This window comes from Lissotriton vulgaris, chromosome 2_1, assembly GCF_964263255.1.
Source record: "Lissotriton vulgaris chromosome 2_1, aLisVul1.2, whole genome shotgun sequence".
In the NCBI taxonomy this organism is placed as follows: Eukaryota; Metazoa; Chordata; class Amphibia; order Caudata; family Salamandridae; genus Lissotriton; species Lissotriton vulgaris.
In genome coordinates, this window is record NC_141687.1 from 621,436,317 (window position 1) to 621,453,384 (window position 17,068).

Here is a 17,068-nt window from a genome sequence, read left to right on the forward strand (position 1 = left end):
AAAGTGGTCACTGGAGGCTTTCTAGAACAACATGGAGAAAAGTTACCAGCATGCTGTTCAGACTCTGCTTCTATAGTACCTTCGTTTGTCCATGATTTCCCTGTGGATGAACCGACCTGGCTGAGATGAAACTCGCATCAAAGCAGGCAGGTTGATAGTAGTGCTCTGTTTTACTATAAACACAGAATCTTCCAAAGTTGTTGCCAGCAGCAAGGTGTGGCCATTTGATGTATGCTACTCTCATCAACCCCTCACTTAAGACTAATGGATGTTTTATCCTTCTCCTCCTCATCTTCCTGCCATTCATCCTCCAGCTAGGCAGCTGATACAAAATGCTCTTTATTCTTCCAGTGATCCATGAAGGGGGTCATTTACACTAATTCCAGGTCACCTCTGGAAGGAAGGAAGGCTGCAGACATGGATGACCAATTACTAATTAAGCCATCTTTGAAATATGTTCACATAAAATTCATTTTCACCAATAAATTAGATTTTTAATTAAAAAAAACTACAATGAAGAAGATGTTTTCTATAGCCCTTCCCTATTTGATGTATGATTAAGTGGCTTTAAACATTAAACTGGTCTTGGTAAAACTGAAAAGGCGTTTTGACCGTATGCAGTAAATGCACTTCAAAACTTTTTTACTTAAGAGACTTGCCAATTCCATATTTGGCATGGCTCCCTTTTAAACATTATGCACCTAATTCTCACGGGCTTCAAGGTGCTACTTATGGGTGTCTTACTTCATGCAAAAACGTTGGCTTTACAAAACGTCAAATATTGGTTATTGTGACATGTGGTGGCTGCAGTGTTTGGTTACTGTAATTCAGGGCTGCAATGGTAGTCTTGAAAACAAGCAGTTAAAGTTGCACATATGGCTGGTGTTAGGCTAAAGAGCAGCCCACGTTTGACATCTGACATGTAAATGTAAATGTATTGCGATTTATATAGCGCACGTATCACCCGAAGGCATCAAGGCGCTTGCCTTGGGAACCCGTCCTGGTATTCCCCTGTGAGATAACCCCAGCAGGGTATCCACAAGGTGAAAGGCAGGCATCCCGCCGCGAGGGGCCGCAGTGGAGATTAAGCAAGCTATTGCCCAGAGTCGCAGAGTGTGAACTCGTGAGTCGAGTAGGCACCGGAACGAGAATTATCGAGTCCGTGGAATTTTTGAGCCCAAGACCCGACGAGGCGGGGAATTGAACCCTGGTCCAGGACCGATCTCAGCTTCTGGGTCTGCCGCCTCTAACCCCTGAGCCACACTTAATAATGCCATGTCTGCCTTTCACACTATATTAGTGTGGTTTTTCTAGAGTCACATAGCCAACTGAAATTATCATGCGAGCCTATGGTTAGTGGTCATAGCACATGTTCTGGGAAGCACTTAGCAGCCTCTCAGTGGCCAAAATCAAATAAGCCAACATACTCCTGTCTCACAAAATGGAGACACCAGGCAAAAAAAAGCGAATTTTCATGCTCTGGACCTGCTGTTCATACTTCTAATCAACTTTAATTGCCGCAGACAAGCCTCTCTTTAAACTACTCTACCCTTGGCCTCACTGCTCCCTCCCTTCATGTTGCTTGAATCACTATGGAGGAAGAGGAACCAGCATTGACTGTAATTGCTCTGTTTGAGCAGCAGAAACCAGAATAGACTCTAGTTTCTCTCAGCTACCAAATAGCCATGGACTGGTGCATAAAATTAGCATTCTGCCACCTGCCTTTAGTGAAGGACATCCCTTGAACTGCTCTCAAATACACCATTTTTGTGTTTCCTGGCTTTCAAGCCTCCTTTGATTCTGTTGTAGCAGTGTGTCTCATTCTGCTACAGCCTTTTATTTCCAGTTTGCCAGATTTGCCTTCCTGCTTAGCTGCAGTACTGCCACTCAACCTCTGTGATTCTGACCACTATTTGCTCACTTGCAGCATTTCTTCTTCCATATTCCTTTCTAGCTTTCATTGTACAGAACGAATATGCTACTTACCAGTATGCATCTGTTCTTGGCATGTAGGGCTGCTGACATCCATATCTGTGCATAGATCGCCGCCTAGTGTTGGGTCCGGATGATCGCACATTGTTGTCCTGGAAGAGTCTTCGAAGTATCACAAGATAGGTGGCTCCTCCCCTGGTGCACATGGGCATCGACTCCATCCTCAGATTGTTTTTAGCCATTGTGGCCAAGATGGAGTGAAACTCAGTGAATGATGACCATGCTAGAAGTATATGTGAATTCTGCAGCTGCTACAGGCGCCGGGGAGGAGGGCGGGCGATATGAATGTCAGCAGCCCTACATGCCAAGAACAGATGCATACTGGTAAGTAGCATATTCGGTTCGAGGCATGTGGGCTGCTGAATTCATATCTGTGCATAGAATACATAGCAGTCCCTCCATTAACGGCGGCCGCCCGTGCCAGCTGCAGCAGTTTGGAAAAGTGTCTTTAGAACAGCCTGCCCTACAGCTGCCTGCTGTTTAGAGTGCACATCAACACAATAATGTTTTGTAAATGTGTGTGTGGTAGACCATGTGGCTGCTCTACATATGTCTTCCAAAGGAATATTTCCAAGAAAAGCCATGGAGGCCCCCAACTTTCTGGTGGAGTGGGCCCGTGGTGGAATGGTGAGAGTACGCTTGGCTTTCGGATAGCAGATCTGAATACATTTAACTATCCACCTGGCTATACCAGCTTTGGAAATGGGGTTACCTTTGTGTTGTGGCGCAAATGCAAAAAAGAGTTGTTTACTCTTCCTAAAATCCTTGGTCCTATCAATGTAATACATGAGGGCCCTTTTGACGTCAAGCGTGTGGAGCATTCTCTCCGCCAATGACTCTGGATTTTGGAAGAACACAGGTAGTACAATAGTCTGGTTTATATGGCATTGAGACACTACCTTAGGAAGGAATTTAGGGTTTGTGCGAAGCACCATCCTGTTAGAATGAATTTGAATAAATGGCTCTTGGATAGTTAGTGCCTGGAGTTCACTAACTTGTCGCAGCGACGTAATCGCTATAAGGAAAGCCACTTTCCATGTCAAGAATTGAATCTCGCAGGAATGCAGTGGTTCAAAAGGTGGACCCATCAGCCGGGTGAGGACCACATTGAGGTTCCACTCAGGAGTTGGTGGAGTCCGTGGAGGAATGACTCGTTTGAGTCCTTCCAGAAAGGCTTTAAAGGCAAGCACCCTGAAAAGTGAGAGGTGCTGCCTGTTTTGGAGATAAGCAGCCATTGCGGATAAATGTATACGAATGGAAGCATAGGCTAGATTACATTTGTATAGATGGAAAAGGTAACAGATGATGTTCTGAATAGAAGCATCCAGCGGGTTAATGTTGTGGTCTGCACAATAAATGACAAACCGCTTCCACTTTGCCGCATAGCATGCTCTAGTGGTGGGCTTCCTTGCCTCCCGGATGATGTCCATACAGTCAGGAGGTAAGTTGAGGTAGCCAAATTCTAAGACCTCAGGAGCCAGATCGCCAGGTTGAGCTGTTGCGGATCTGGATTCTGAATGTCGCCATGGCTCTGCGTCAAAAGCCTGGGTGTGAGACGCAGCTTTAGATGCGGTATCACGGACAGTTCCAGAAACGTGGTGTACCATGGTTGGCGAGCCCACGTTGGAGCAACCAGGATGAGAGTCATCGAGTGCTGCTTCAGCTTGCGTGCCACCAGCGGTATCAGAGGTGCTGGGGGAAAAGCGTACGCAAATTTGCCTGACCAGTTCATCCATATCGCATTGCCTTGCGACTGTGGGTGTGGAAACCTGGCGGCGAAGCTTTGGCATTTTGCGTTCTCCTTTGTGGCGAATAGGTCTATCTCTGGATGACCCCACCTTTGGAAGTACGGGTGGAGTACCGATGGATGTATCTCCCACTCGTGCATTTGGTGGCTGTACCTGCTGTGCAGGTCCGCCATCTGATTGTCCTTGCCTGGGAGGTGTTCTGCCATGAGGAAGATGTGTCTCTGAATGGCCCACTTCCACATGCTCTGAGCCAGATGAGACAGCTGTGGAGAGTGAGTTCCTCCCTGCTTCTGAATGTAGTACATGGCCGTCATGTTGTCCGTCCGGATCAACACGACCTTGTTGCACAGATGTACTTTGAAGGCCTTTAGTGCCATGAAGATTGCCATCAGTTCCAGAACATTGATGTGCATCTGTCGTTGCTGTTGCGTCCATAGTCCCTGCACAGTGTAATGGAGTACATGAGCTTCCCATCCTTGGAGAGAAGCGTCCGTTGTCAGGATGATCTGTGGCACAGGCTCTTGGAACGGTCGTCCCTTGCAAAGGTTTTGTGGATTCCACCAATGCAGACAGTTGTATGCCCGACCGCTCACCAACACTAGGTCTTTCAACTGTCCGTGAGCCTGAGTCAACTGACGTGCTAAGCACTCCTGAAGCAGACGCATATGTAGTCTCGCGTGCGGGACTATGGAGATGCAGGAGGCCATCATGCCTATCAACTGCATGAACACTCGTGCTGGAAGCGAGTGTTGAGGTCTGAATCTTTGTATCAGCGATTGAATGCTGTTGACCCTCACTGAATTTGGCTGTGCTGTGGCTGCCAGAGAGTTTATCGTCGCACCCAGATACTGCCGTATGTGGGTGGGTTGCAGGTGGGACTTTGGGTAATTCAGTGAGAATCCCAGATCGTGAAGGAGGTGAATGGTGTGGGACATGTGGGCGGCACACTGCTGGGCTGACTTTGCCTGAATGAGCCAGTCGTCCAGATAAGGGTAGACGTGGATGTTTTGTCTCCTTAGGTGCGCTGCCACTGTCGCCAGGCACTTTGTAAACACCCTGGGTGCCGTGGTGACTCCAAAAGGCAAAACCTTGAACTGGTAATGTTGGCTTTGGATGGTGAACCGGAGGTATTTTCTGTGTGACGGGTGCAGCGGAATGTGAAAATACGCATCCTTTAGATCTAACGTTGCCAGAAAATCCACCTGACTGAGCAACGGGAGCACTTGCTGCAGCGTCAGCATGTGAAAGTGTTCCGACAGAATGTATTGATTGAGAGGTCTGAGGTCCATATGGGTCTGAGGGACCCGTCCTTTTTTGGTATTAAGAAGTACAGTGAGTAAACTCCTGTGCCTCTTTCTTCCACAGGCACGAGCTCGATTGCCCCTTTTTGCAGCATGACGAGTACCTCCTGCTGCAATAAGTGCAAATGCTCTGCAGACATAGGACGGTGTCTTGGGGGTATGTTTGGCGGAGTGGATGTTAACTCCAGACAATAACCGTACTGGACAAGTTTTGTGACCCACCTGTCTGTGGTGATGGACTTCCAGACTGGCAGGAACCTCTGAAGTCTCCCCCCGACCGGTGTTGCGTGGTCGGGGGGCAGTGACAAAGCGTCACTGTTTGTTGTTGTTGGCAAAGGATCTTGCAATGTTGTTTCCTCTGCCTCTGCCCTTGGCGCTGTTCCCACGATATCCACCACGACTCTGTTTGATGTAGGTGGATTGTGTACTGCCCTTATAATACTGGCTGGGTTGTGAGCTTTGGCCTCTGGAAACACCTCTATTGCTTGAGCGACGAAAAGAACCAATCCTGAATTGCTGGGACTGCAAGGCCCCCATGGACCTAGCAGTGTCAGTGTCCTCCTTTATCTTTTCTAAGGTGGTGTCCACCTCAGGGCCGAACAGACGATCAGGGTTTACTGTTTGATTAAGAATGGTGGTTTGTATTTCTGGCTTAAATCCCGAGATTCTAAGCCAGGCATGTCGTCTCAGCATGACGCTAGTGTTGATAGCTCTGGCCGCGGTGTCAGCCGCGTCCAGTGCACATTTAATAGAAGCATTGGATATTAGCTTCCCCTCTTGGATGAGTATCTCAGCTGCCTCCTTGTATTCGTCTGGCAGATGCTGCAACAGGGTCTCCAGTGTGTCATATTGTGCCCTGTCATACCTCGCTAGAAGTGCCTGTGTATTGGAAATGCGCCAGATATTGGCGGCTTGAGCTGCCACCCTTTTCCCTGATGCCTCAAACACCTTTGATTCCTTATCTGGGGGAGGAGCATCACCCGTTGTTTGAGAATTAGCCCTCTTCCGGGCATTAGAAACAACAAGAGAGTCTAGAGGGAGCTGTCCCTTGATGTAAGTAGGGTCAGTAGGTGCTGGCCTATACTTCTTCTCTATCTTAGGGTTTATCACCCTGGCTCTGGCAGGCTCCTTAAAAATGTCCCCAGCATGCTTTAAGACACCCTTTAACATAGGGAGTTTTCACCGTCCTCTCTGAGACGGAAAAGGTGTCAAAGAGAAAGTCCTCCTCGATGGGGTCAGCATGGAGCTGGACGTCATGGTTCTTAGCCGCCCGTTCAATGAGGGCATTAAAAGCCGCAGAATCCTCAGTGGGTGACGTTTTCACCGCGTAGAGTTGTGTCCGGGGCAGAGTGAGGGTCACCTGGGTCAGCCCCAGCTGCCCAGGGCTCAGTGACATCATCAGGGTCTGTGTAGACAGGATAGCTGTACTCATCCTCATCACCTTCACCAGCTTCCACGTCGGAGTAAGTGGGCGAGGCATCATGGGCCTGTGGAGAGAGTGGTTCCACAAGAACAGGAGTCTAAGTGGAATCCTTCTTTTTCTTCAAGGGAATCTTGTACGACTCCATAGGCCTTTCCGGGGCAATTTTCCTCTTATGCAGGGAAAGCCTGCCCGTTTCGGCATCAATAAAATGTTCACGTTGTTCATCCAATGAAGATTGACGATGCTTCTGGGTTGGAACCCCCGTGGTCGACTTCGGCACCGAGGGCACCGTCTCAGGGACACCTGTTCCCAACTTAGGGGCGAAAGCCTTCGGCGGCAACGTGAAATGGATCGGCGTCGACCCCTTTGGAAGCTTCTCAGCCGGCTTCGAGGGCGGAGCATCTTTAGGGCTGATTGTCGAGGCCTTCTCCCTGATGCGCTGTAGGGAGTCGGTCACCTTCTTGGTGAAAGCGTCGGACGGCTGGACCGAGTCGCTGGGATCCTTCGAGGCACCACTGGACGTGGACTCGTGGGTTGCACCGCTCTTGGCCTTATCCTGTTGGCGCGGAGTCTCGAGAGCCTTCGGATCACCGAGCCCCTTGTTGGCGTCGACCTTCTTCGGCGCCGATTTGCTCGACTCGACCACTTTGACTCTTGTCTTCGGCGTGGCAGACTTAGTCTCGACGCCCTTGACTTGTGTCTTCGGCTCGACCAGAACCTTGTGCTTCGTCGACGCCGACGGCTCCGAGTGCTTGGATCTGACCAAGGTAACTTGCACTTTCGGCTTTGTGGCGGGTACCGTTGCTTTCGCCTGCGTCGAGTCCCATGGTTTCGGTTTTGATTTCTCAGGGCGCGGCTCAATAGTAATGTCCGTAGCCGAGCCCGAAGGCGGGGCCGTAGAACCCATTGCAAGGTTTTGGGTAAGGCCTAATGGCGATCCCTCGACCTGAGCCTGTTGAAGCGGTACGGCCCCAATGTCTGTTTGAGGTAGCTCTTCGCTGGAGCTATCTTCCATGGCCCCAAAGGCCCCTTCGTCGTCTCCTACCTCTTCGACGACTTCTTCAGCCTCAAACATTTCAGCGTCGTAGTCGACCTCCGACACGAGATTCGACAAGGTTTCTTCAACTTCCCGGTCATCTCCTTCGTCATCCCCGACATCGAAGATGTCCACAGGCGCCGGTGCAGTCTGCTGGGCCTCCTGGCGCGCAGCACGTCGAAGCTTAAGCGTCTTCTTGGACCTGAAACGGGAACAAGCCATGCAAATGGCTTCATCATGATCCGGCGACAGACACTTGTTGCACACCGGGTGGACGTCGATGTGGGGGTACTTGGAGTTGCACACGGGACATCTCTTGAACGGACTACGGTCCATGATGCGCAGTCGATAGCGTCCTCGACTGGGCCTTCCGCGTTGAGAGCACGCGGTTCTGTAGACTCCGGCTCGGGACCGAACCGGAACGAGTAGGCACCGAATGCAGACAATACCGACGAATGATACTAAAGACCTTTTGGTCTTAAGAAAGTTTTTGATATTGATTCCGAAAGAGTGAACCAATATACATCCAAACCCAATGGCGGAAAAAAACAATCTGAGGATGGAGTCGATGCCCATGCGCACTGTAGTCCAGGGGAGGAGCCACCTATCTCGTGATACTTCGAAAACTCTTCCAGGACAACAATGTGCGATCATCCGGACCCAACACTAGGCGGCGATCTATGCACAGATATGAATTCAGCAGCCCACATTTCTCGAACCTTAATCTATACAGATTCAATCGTATGCTGTGTCAAAATGTTTTTGCTATTTTCTGCTTCGTAAGTTTTTGATTCAAAGTTTTCAGTCTTGATTCCATTAGAGGTATGACAATAATAATCAACTGTCCTTCAAAGCGATCGGTTTAGATGTATACCTAGTTTGCAAAGCTGCTACAGGCTTTCTAGAATATGTTGCTGAGCCCCGACAAACTTAACCCACCATAGCAGTGCAGACAGTACAGAAAGAGTTCAATGCCTCAAAAGAACGCAGCACTGTACACATCATATTAAAAGCTCACACTTGTTCAAATTTTACCTTTTCTGCAAAAGTGAATATTTTCCTCTGGTCAATTCCTCCAAACTGTGCATCCACTTTCAGATACTCCTCATCCAGGGCCTGGAAAGCAACGAACAGTTAGTGTTAGAGAATATTGCTGTAGAGCGAGACAAAGCCACCTGTGATACCTTGCCTAGGAGTGTAAGGCTGGAGTGAATTGTATGATGAGGCACACTGAAGGTTTTCAGGGGTGTAGGGGAACTAGTGTTGGAGATTTACTTTTGCTAAAGTATCCCTAATAGATGCCACTGGAGCTTGAAGGCTTGGCTATTTAGCTAGTTGGACACTGTGCATAAACAAATTCTTTCACGCCATTCCTTTGTTCTGAACATATCCCCTTGAACAATTTGTAGTAATAATATGGATCATACTATTTCTGTTTATGTCAGCGTCCAACCAGCTAAATAGGTTTAGTGTCCAGAGGATGACCTCACATTAAATCACAACCCAAGACATGGAGGTAATATATATTATGAGTAGGGGAGCAGTACAATACCTTAAGGCACTCCCTCAATGCCTGAGACAAGGATTATCAAAACTTTGTATTCTTGGAACTTTATTTACTGTTAGTGAGACAGGCTCCTAAAAGGGCTACCAACTAACAGTACACCGTAATCCCTGGTTTCTTTGTTTGAATATTTTGGATTTATTTTGTTTTTATTTTTATGACATTTGACATTTCATTTTAATCTATGCGCCATTTATTGAGTTGACTGTGTCGCATTTTTTAATGTCTAATTTCCATGTAAATAAGCTATCTATCCAACTAGGCAGCAGAGGCCTCCATCACTTCTCCTGTGGCAGAGATCCTTGCCTGAGGGGTGTGAGAGCTGGGGAAGCACCAGAGGGTCCATCATCAGATCTGAGAGCACATAGTTTGAATCACCTGTAGTCCTGGATATAGAAGGCCACTTAAGAGAGGATGCTCCACCTGCTTCACCACTTCAGCTCCAGCCTTTTTGGCATCGTGTTGCGTGACCACTGATGAAAGCCTGTAAACATCCAGTGTGTATTCCCTATGAATGACAGAAGATAGGAGTTATACTCAACTGTAGCACTTTCCATCTGACAGCGAAACCACCAGACAACCAACTTAAACCATTTAACTTGTTTACAAGTTGAAATAAATATTACTGCACAATCAAATTACAACTAATGCTAGTTTTGATTGTGAAGCTCAATAATTTGAGAAAAACAAAAGAAGATAGAAGGGTGAGAATTTTGATGGTGGAGTGATCTTTTGGAAGAAAACTGAGTGAATGTAAATCTGTTTTTCTGCAACAGGGACCCCGAGAAGCAAGTAAATCCATCAACTTACTCTTACAGGAGGGATTCCTAAATCTTATCCTTTGGTGATCTGAACACAGCGAGTAAGACTCCTTGATTATTAGTCAGTCTTACTCTTTAAAAATGGAATAGTCAGAATGCACAGATGGACTACTTCATTTATTTGTTACACTGAAGGAACCCATCACTCAGATTTGAACACTGTACTGAAATCTCAGCTTCATGAAATGTTTGAGTCCATGGCTGCCATAGGAGTAAATTAGACACTTGGCAAACTGCCTTTTTAAGGCCCACTGAGCCGATCTGAATGATTAGTGAGGGGAATCTTTGTATTGTTCAACCAAGCTCATTTTAAATGAATGCAACTGTCACCACACACAGGTTCAATATATATTAAATATGAAATATGAGTAAAATGTTATTTACAAAAAGGTTTGACAGATTAAAATGTATTAACTTCAAAAGATAAACAACAACTTTGCCTTGGGACATTTGGCGATACAAAATGCTACATTTCTTGGTAGAGGTTGAGATAACTTTGAGCAGCCTGCTTCTTCCTGTGACTCAAAGGCTAAACGACTTTGTGACTGATTTCCACTTAGAAATACCCAAGTAACATTCACAATAAACACAGGAAAGCATACATGTTGAAGTGGGGACTTACACAATTTGGCTCTGTTGGCTATTGGTGTTTATGTAGCCATCCTCCCTAATCCCTGGCCTTTAAACGGTACGGTAAGCTCAATGGTGTCCCTTCTGCAACATGTATAGGTATTTGGGAGATCCAAAGTAAGGGGAAACTTCTTTCACAAGCCCTCTTTTTTCAGCACTTGAATCCTTGCAACCATGCACTGGTGGCCTGCTCAATTGGTGATCCATTGCTGACAGAGGGGACAGCAGCTGCAGTCTGAACCACAGACCGCATAGATTGTGCCTGTGGCCACAATCGGGTACACTGCAACAGCTTCCTTTTAGCTCCTCTCACAATGCTAACTCTATTACCCCTACAGTAATACAAAACTGAGAAACCTCATTTGTAGGACCGACAGGGGTTATGGGCAAAAGAGTAAAACAAAGTTACTGTGGTAGGTCCTGAAAGTCCCTTAAGTCCTAAGGCACTCCTCACATAAAATCATCCACTTTGCTCATCTTGGTCATGATATTTGTCCATTCATCGAAGGAGTACAAAAGAAAGAGGCAAGAAAGATTAACCATCTGAAATAAACCTTTGATCACGCAAGCGAAAATAGACTTCCATGTGATGGAAGGCGCTCACCAATGAGGGTGCGCCAGCACATGCGACACAAGAAGCAGGACCCGTTCAAAGGTAAATGTGGAAGAAACTCCTACCACGCAGCAATCCAAGAAGCAGATTGCGAGTGCTTAGTGATTAGACACAATGTCGTAAACTGTGTTACACAGCAAAAAAAGGCCAAATGAGAAGAACTCATCAGTACTTGGAAGGTGAAATTCGAAAATTTCATGCTCAATAGCCCCCAGAAAAACATAAGTCAGTGATCCGATTCGATAAATAGTCTCAATGGTCGAAGCAAGCTTTACTTACCATCTTAGGACGGTCCCTCACTTTGCCAGGTAAAACTCCTTCTAAAGGAGAATATCAAAATAGACAGACTGAAAGACAATACAAGCAAATAGACCAACAAATAGAAGGGACAAATAGGCTAGAAAGACTAAATTACAGACGTCCGCCAAGTCACACAAACCTGTATCAAAAGACATGGCAAAGAACAGCCTTAGATCTAGCAAAAACAATTATTGTTGCCCAAAGGAAAAATTATCAGCAGTTCAAAACAGTAACTAAGAGCAATGTGGACTAAACTGAAAAATACAACCACAGTCTCTATTTCTGCCCATAGCACGTAGAGGAAAACAAATGTATTTAAATATAAAAATGATGAGATAGGAACTCCACAAGATGATCCTATTAACACTGGGAGAACAATGCCTAGAAGATTTTGGAAAGTGACAGACTCCCTTTGGGTAGCACAGAACACAATGAAGAAGAAGAGTTAACAAACAATATTTTCTCATGACGTAACAAAACCGGAGAATTAGGAAATAAAAGCAAACAAGCACTGGCGTTGCCAATAGGTGTCGCATTAGGAAAGTTTGAGCAATTGGTATTGTAAATGACACATTTTTTATTTATGTGTTGGTTTTGAAAATAGCGAAATTAATAGCTTTGTCATTTACAAAGACAATACTTAAAATTTTCGCAAATGTGACACCTATAGCATTTGTAATGCAATATGTGTTTTATTTACGTGACTTGGATGTATTGATATTACGAATAACCATTTATTTTAATTTTTTTAATTAATAAAAGTTATTGTAATTTATAATGGCAATAGATTAAACTTTTATAAATAACTTTTGTGAAGATTATGTTCAGTGTATTTTATTGTGATGAAAATCCAAGAACAGAAGTGAAATATTTACATCTTTATGTGACATTTGTAATAAAGCTTGAAACATTGAGAGAACATATTTGAATCAGTTGTTGTTGAATGGTTGCACAGATGCTGTGGTGGCGCTGAGTGATGTGGTGGTGATGCGATAGAGTGTAATTATGTGGCATGTAACTAATTGGCACTGAGTGGTATTTGGAGTGTATGTTGCATTGAGTGCAGTGTAATTATGTGTCATGTAATTATGTGGCACTGAGTGGTATTTGGAGTGTATGTTGCGTTGAGCGCAGTGTAAATATGTAGCATATGTAAATATGTAGCATATACTTATGTGGCACTGAGTGGTATTTGGAGTGTGTGTTGCGTTGAGCGCAGTGTAATTATGTAGCATATAATTATGAGGCATAGAGTGGTATTGTTTGGAGTGTATGTTGCATTGAGTGTATGTAATTATGTAGCATATAATTATGTGGTATTGTGTGGAGTGTGTGTTGCATTCAGTAGAGTGTAATTATGTGCCGTGTAATTATGTGGCACTCAGTTGTTTTTTGAGTGTATGTTGCATTGAGTGCAGTGTAATTATGTGGCGTGTAACTATGTGGCACTGAGCGGTATTTGGAGTGTATGTTGAATTGAATGCAGTGTAACTATTTGGCACTGAGTGGTATTTGGAGTGTATGTTGCATTGAGTGCAGTGTAATTATGTGGCACAGAGTGGTATTTGGAGTGTATAATGCATGGAGTGCAGTGTAAATATGTGCCGTGTAATTATGTGGCACTGAGTGATATTTGGAGTGTATGTTGCGTTGAGCGCAGTGTCATTATGTGGAGTGTAATTATGTGGCACTGAGTGGTATTTGGAGTGTATGTTGCATTGAGTGCAGTGTAATTATGTGGCCCCGAGTGGTATTTGGAGTGTATGTTGTGTTGAGCACAGTGTAAATATGTAGCATATAATTATGTGGCACTGAGTGGGTTTGTGTTTGGTGTGATTTGCTCCCTACAGCTGGCGGCATGGGATGCCCGAAGCACGTGCCGACACCACTGCTGTCCGAAGTCACCCGCACCAACGGGTGGGCAGCGAAACCAAGGTCAGAACATAGGGGTGCGCCACCCAGCGCTCTAACCAAATATGCTGCCAAAATAACCCCGATGACGGGGAAATGTGTGGATATCACTGGTCGTGTAAACTGAACAGTGCTTTTTTTTATTTCAGAGGAGAAGGGCGCATTTCTTCTCACCCGACAAAGGCTTCGCTGCCTCAACGTACGACACGTCCTAAATGTCAGAATTGCACCACAGCACAATGAAGCGCTGTGTCCCACTCTCAAAGCATTTAATGTGCTGCAGCCAAATGACCGATTTTTATGGGGCTGACCTGCGAGGGTCGTTCTGCAGGCGCCCCCCCCCCCCCTCCCCCCCACACTCTCCCCTTCATTTACTACCATGCCAATTAATTACAAGACTCACATCCTCATGGCAAGTAATGCGCGTCCAGGTTTTAAAACCGAAACAAATCCTCAAAATGTAAACGAAGATCTTGCCCTGTGAATTAAAGTGTTCCCATCTTAGAATTCAAGAGACAGCATCCAACAGAGAATCAACACAAGCATTGTCAAGCGCAACAGTTCTAGCCTTCCAAGCCTGCTCTTATTTTTTTTTTGCTAGCAAATGCAACAGGCGTTACAGTTTTAAAAGTGAAAACAGTAAAATCGCCAGTTGGGGAGCTACAGGACCCTCACAGAATAAATAAAATAGAAATGAAAGACATAATGGCCCATCAAGCCCTGGTGCATCTGGTCATTCTCAGTGTACAACAGTCAATGAATGAAAAGTGGTATACCTATTACCCCACGGTGTATGCTACGGTGGGCGGAAGCAAAACGAGAGTAACAATGTAACAGGCCAATGGATGAAGAGGGCAGATCCAAAGACTTTATGGATTTAGATATGTATTTATAAGGGTTTTTAAATAATACGAAAGACGTTTCTAAGCCAGACCTAAAACTATGTTGTGTGCAGGGACAGCAATATAAAGAGGCTGTGGGTTCATGACTTTATACTCCACTTGTATCTATCACCATCACTTATAAGAATATGTAACTAAAGGCACCAGATTCCAGGGTGGCATTCAACTGTTCACCAACCTGGGGCACAAAACAAGGCATAACCCTTCAGTTATTACATACGACATTGTGGAACTCAAATTTATAATACTGATTGAAGATGTCTGCATTTGCTCCAACTATAAGGAACTCTGGAATCTTTAGAACCCAAGTTTAATATGTTTACTTCTATGAAATCAAGCAATCTGTTGCAAGTCCTGGTAGGAAGACGCTGTGGAGTGAATGTGGTTCCAGCTCCTTTCTCTGTAGACATAGTGCAGCCGAGATAAAGTACACATCATGCAATCAAAGTTAAATAATGTCAATAAGCACTTTTCGGTGTTCGGTACAAAATGCATTCAGCACAGGTTATGTGATGCAACCGATCCTTTTTACGGAAAAAGGGTGGGCTCAGGCCGCCATCTTGTGTTTTTCTTTTTTTTAAAGAAAACTCTGCATTCTACAGGTTTGAAAATGCTCTTTTAATGTTACTGCAGTACCAGTTACTGCAAAGAGCAGCATGGCATCTGACTGACGGAAATCGGTTTTGTGTCCACCCAAAACACGCTGAGTACGCAACAAGCACGTCACACCTAACTTCGAAAAGGACGTTTAAGACCAGGGCCTGCGGGCAGACTACAAGGGGAGGAGTCAGGTTACACATAAATGTACCACGGACACCTGAAGGAGCTTCAAATAACTTGTTTTTGAATACCTGACTGAAGAAGGCGGTGTATACCTTCGAACTGCTCTAAAAATATGATTATATATCTGAGAAATAAAATAAAATCTTCTTACACAAGCTGGCAGCGTTACTTACAGGAGTGACAGATACAGTGGGGGAGAGATAAAAGAGCGTCCGGGAAACTGAAAGTACGGCCGGCCGGCCAGCCATGATTAATTAGGGGAGGAGAAGCCGCAGAGCGCACGCTGGGTGAAGCCCTTTGATGTGCTGTGCGGCCGTGAATGCGCGTGCTTGTTTGGTCATGTGATTCACGTGAACTTAATGAAAACCGCACCAAGAAGCCCTTGGTTTGACGAGGATTTCGAGCACTTGAATTCTCGCTCCGCTCAATGCGCTTGCGCGCATTGATAGGTCGCGAGACCTAAAAAGTAGAAACATAGGGTTAGGACAGTCTAATACTACAAAGATCTCATAAAACAATCACTAATCATGTGACTACAGCACCATGAAGCTACGGCGTATGAGCACTCTAGAATATGCCTTACTTACATACATACTTGAGTGTCTTTAACTTGAACATGCCACATAAAGACATTGTTAAATAAATAAAACCTATAAAATTGGGACAGACATCACCCAAAGTCCACAAATCCTTAAAGTGCGCAAAAAAATCCAAACCTATGTGCAAGTAGAAGGGGCTCTGAGGACTAGCTGCTGAGAATTCACAAAAGGCAAAAAGCATGTTTTACATTGTGCATGGAAGAATATGGGTGGGCACACTGGGCAAAAAAATGGCGTAGGAAGAAAAGTGGGAGGGTGAGGGTTTCTGGAGGTAATCGGATGGGTGGTCACTGGGGTAAGGGTAAGGGTGAAAAAGATAAAATGTCAGTTCATAGCGTCTGCTGTAAGGATTCAATAATAACTTCATTTCTTTTTGTGTATAGTGATGACCTGCGAACTGTTGGTGGTAATGGCTACCAATAAATTGCGTATATGTTCATTTAATGTATGTGGGCTGAACAATGTGCTTAAGTGGAAACGTGTTTTGGAGGAGATACGACTAATTAACACCTGACATTTGTCTCCAGGAAACTCACTTGACTTGGGGAAATCGTAAAATATTGACTGAATTGGGATTTACACTATCAGCGGCATCCAGACAAGCTATAATAAATCGGGGGTGGCAATTCTGGGGCGCCAAGCGATAATTGCGGCAGGTAAAGCCAAGGTGGATAATTTCGGGCGGTGGGAAATTGTAGAGTGTATAATCGGGGGCACTAAAACTACAGTTTGTACTGTGTATGGCTCCAATTTAAACGAAGTAGAGACTTTGGAATTACTGAATGTTGAGCTTGCCTCGTGGGGTACCCCCTTGTTACTATTAGGAGATTTTAATATACATGGGGAATCCTATACTTGGGATCCCCAATTCACTGGCTATAGAGGCCGCAAACAAAAAGTGTTCAATGCGCTACGTCAATTATTGGCCCAGCATGGTTTGGTTGATGGATGGCCATTGGTGAATCCAGGCGATCCTGGATATACTTTTTTTTTCCTTTCCACATAATAAGTTTGTTCGGCTAGACTACATTTTTATACCTACATTTTTAACTATTGGGGCAAAAATGCAGGTAACACAGCGGATTACGTCGGACCATGGTCACGTAGTTATGGATCTCCCCCCCTTTAATATTACGCGGACACAACTTTCTGTAAAAAGCTGACAACCGATGAGGAATATATATATCCTATATTCAATTATGGACTAAACAGTTTCTTGAGCATAATAGAGGAACAGCTCCTCAAGCAATGGTCTGGGACTTTTTTAAGGCTGGGATAAGGGGTGAAACTTGTAGCTGTGGCTGGGCTCAACAGCGGAAACGGAAAGTATTAATGGAGAATTTGCTTTTTAAGGCTGGGATAAGGGGTGAAACTTGTAGCTGTGGCTGGGCTCAACAGCGGAAACGGAAAGTATTAATGGAGAATTTGCTTTTAGGTTTGAAAGA

At 45.1% G+C, this 17,068-nt stretch overlaps 1 protein-coding gene across 2 annotated transcripts in view; it reads right to left on the reverse strand.

Annotated features, from left to right (window-relative positions):
• Nucleotides 1-17,068, reverse strand: part of YARS1 (tyrosyl-tRNA synthetase 1) — a 115,516-nt gene that overhangs the window by 9,382 nt on the left and 89,066 nt on the right. For both annotated transcript variants that reach the window (XM_086955717.1, XM_086955718.1), the window contains 2 exons: nucleotides 9,443-9,572; nucleotides 8,536-8,616 (listed from right to left, as the gene is read on the reverse strand). In XM_086955717.1, the coding sequence (XP_086811843.1) occupies nucleotides 8,536-8,616; nucleotides 9,443-9,572 (211 nt within the window). The remainder of the gene's footprint in view (nucleotides 1-8,535; nucleotides 8,617-9,442; nucleotides 9,573-17,068) is intronic.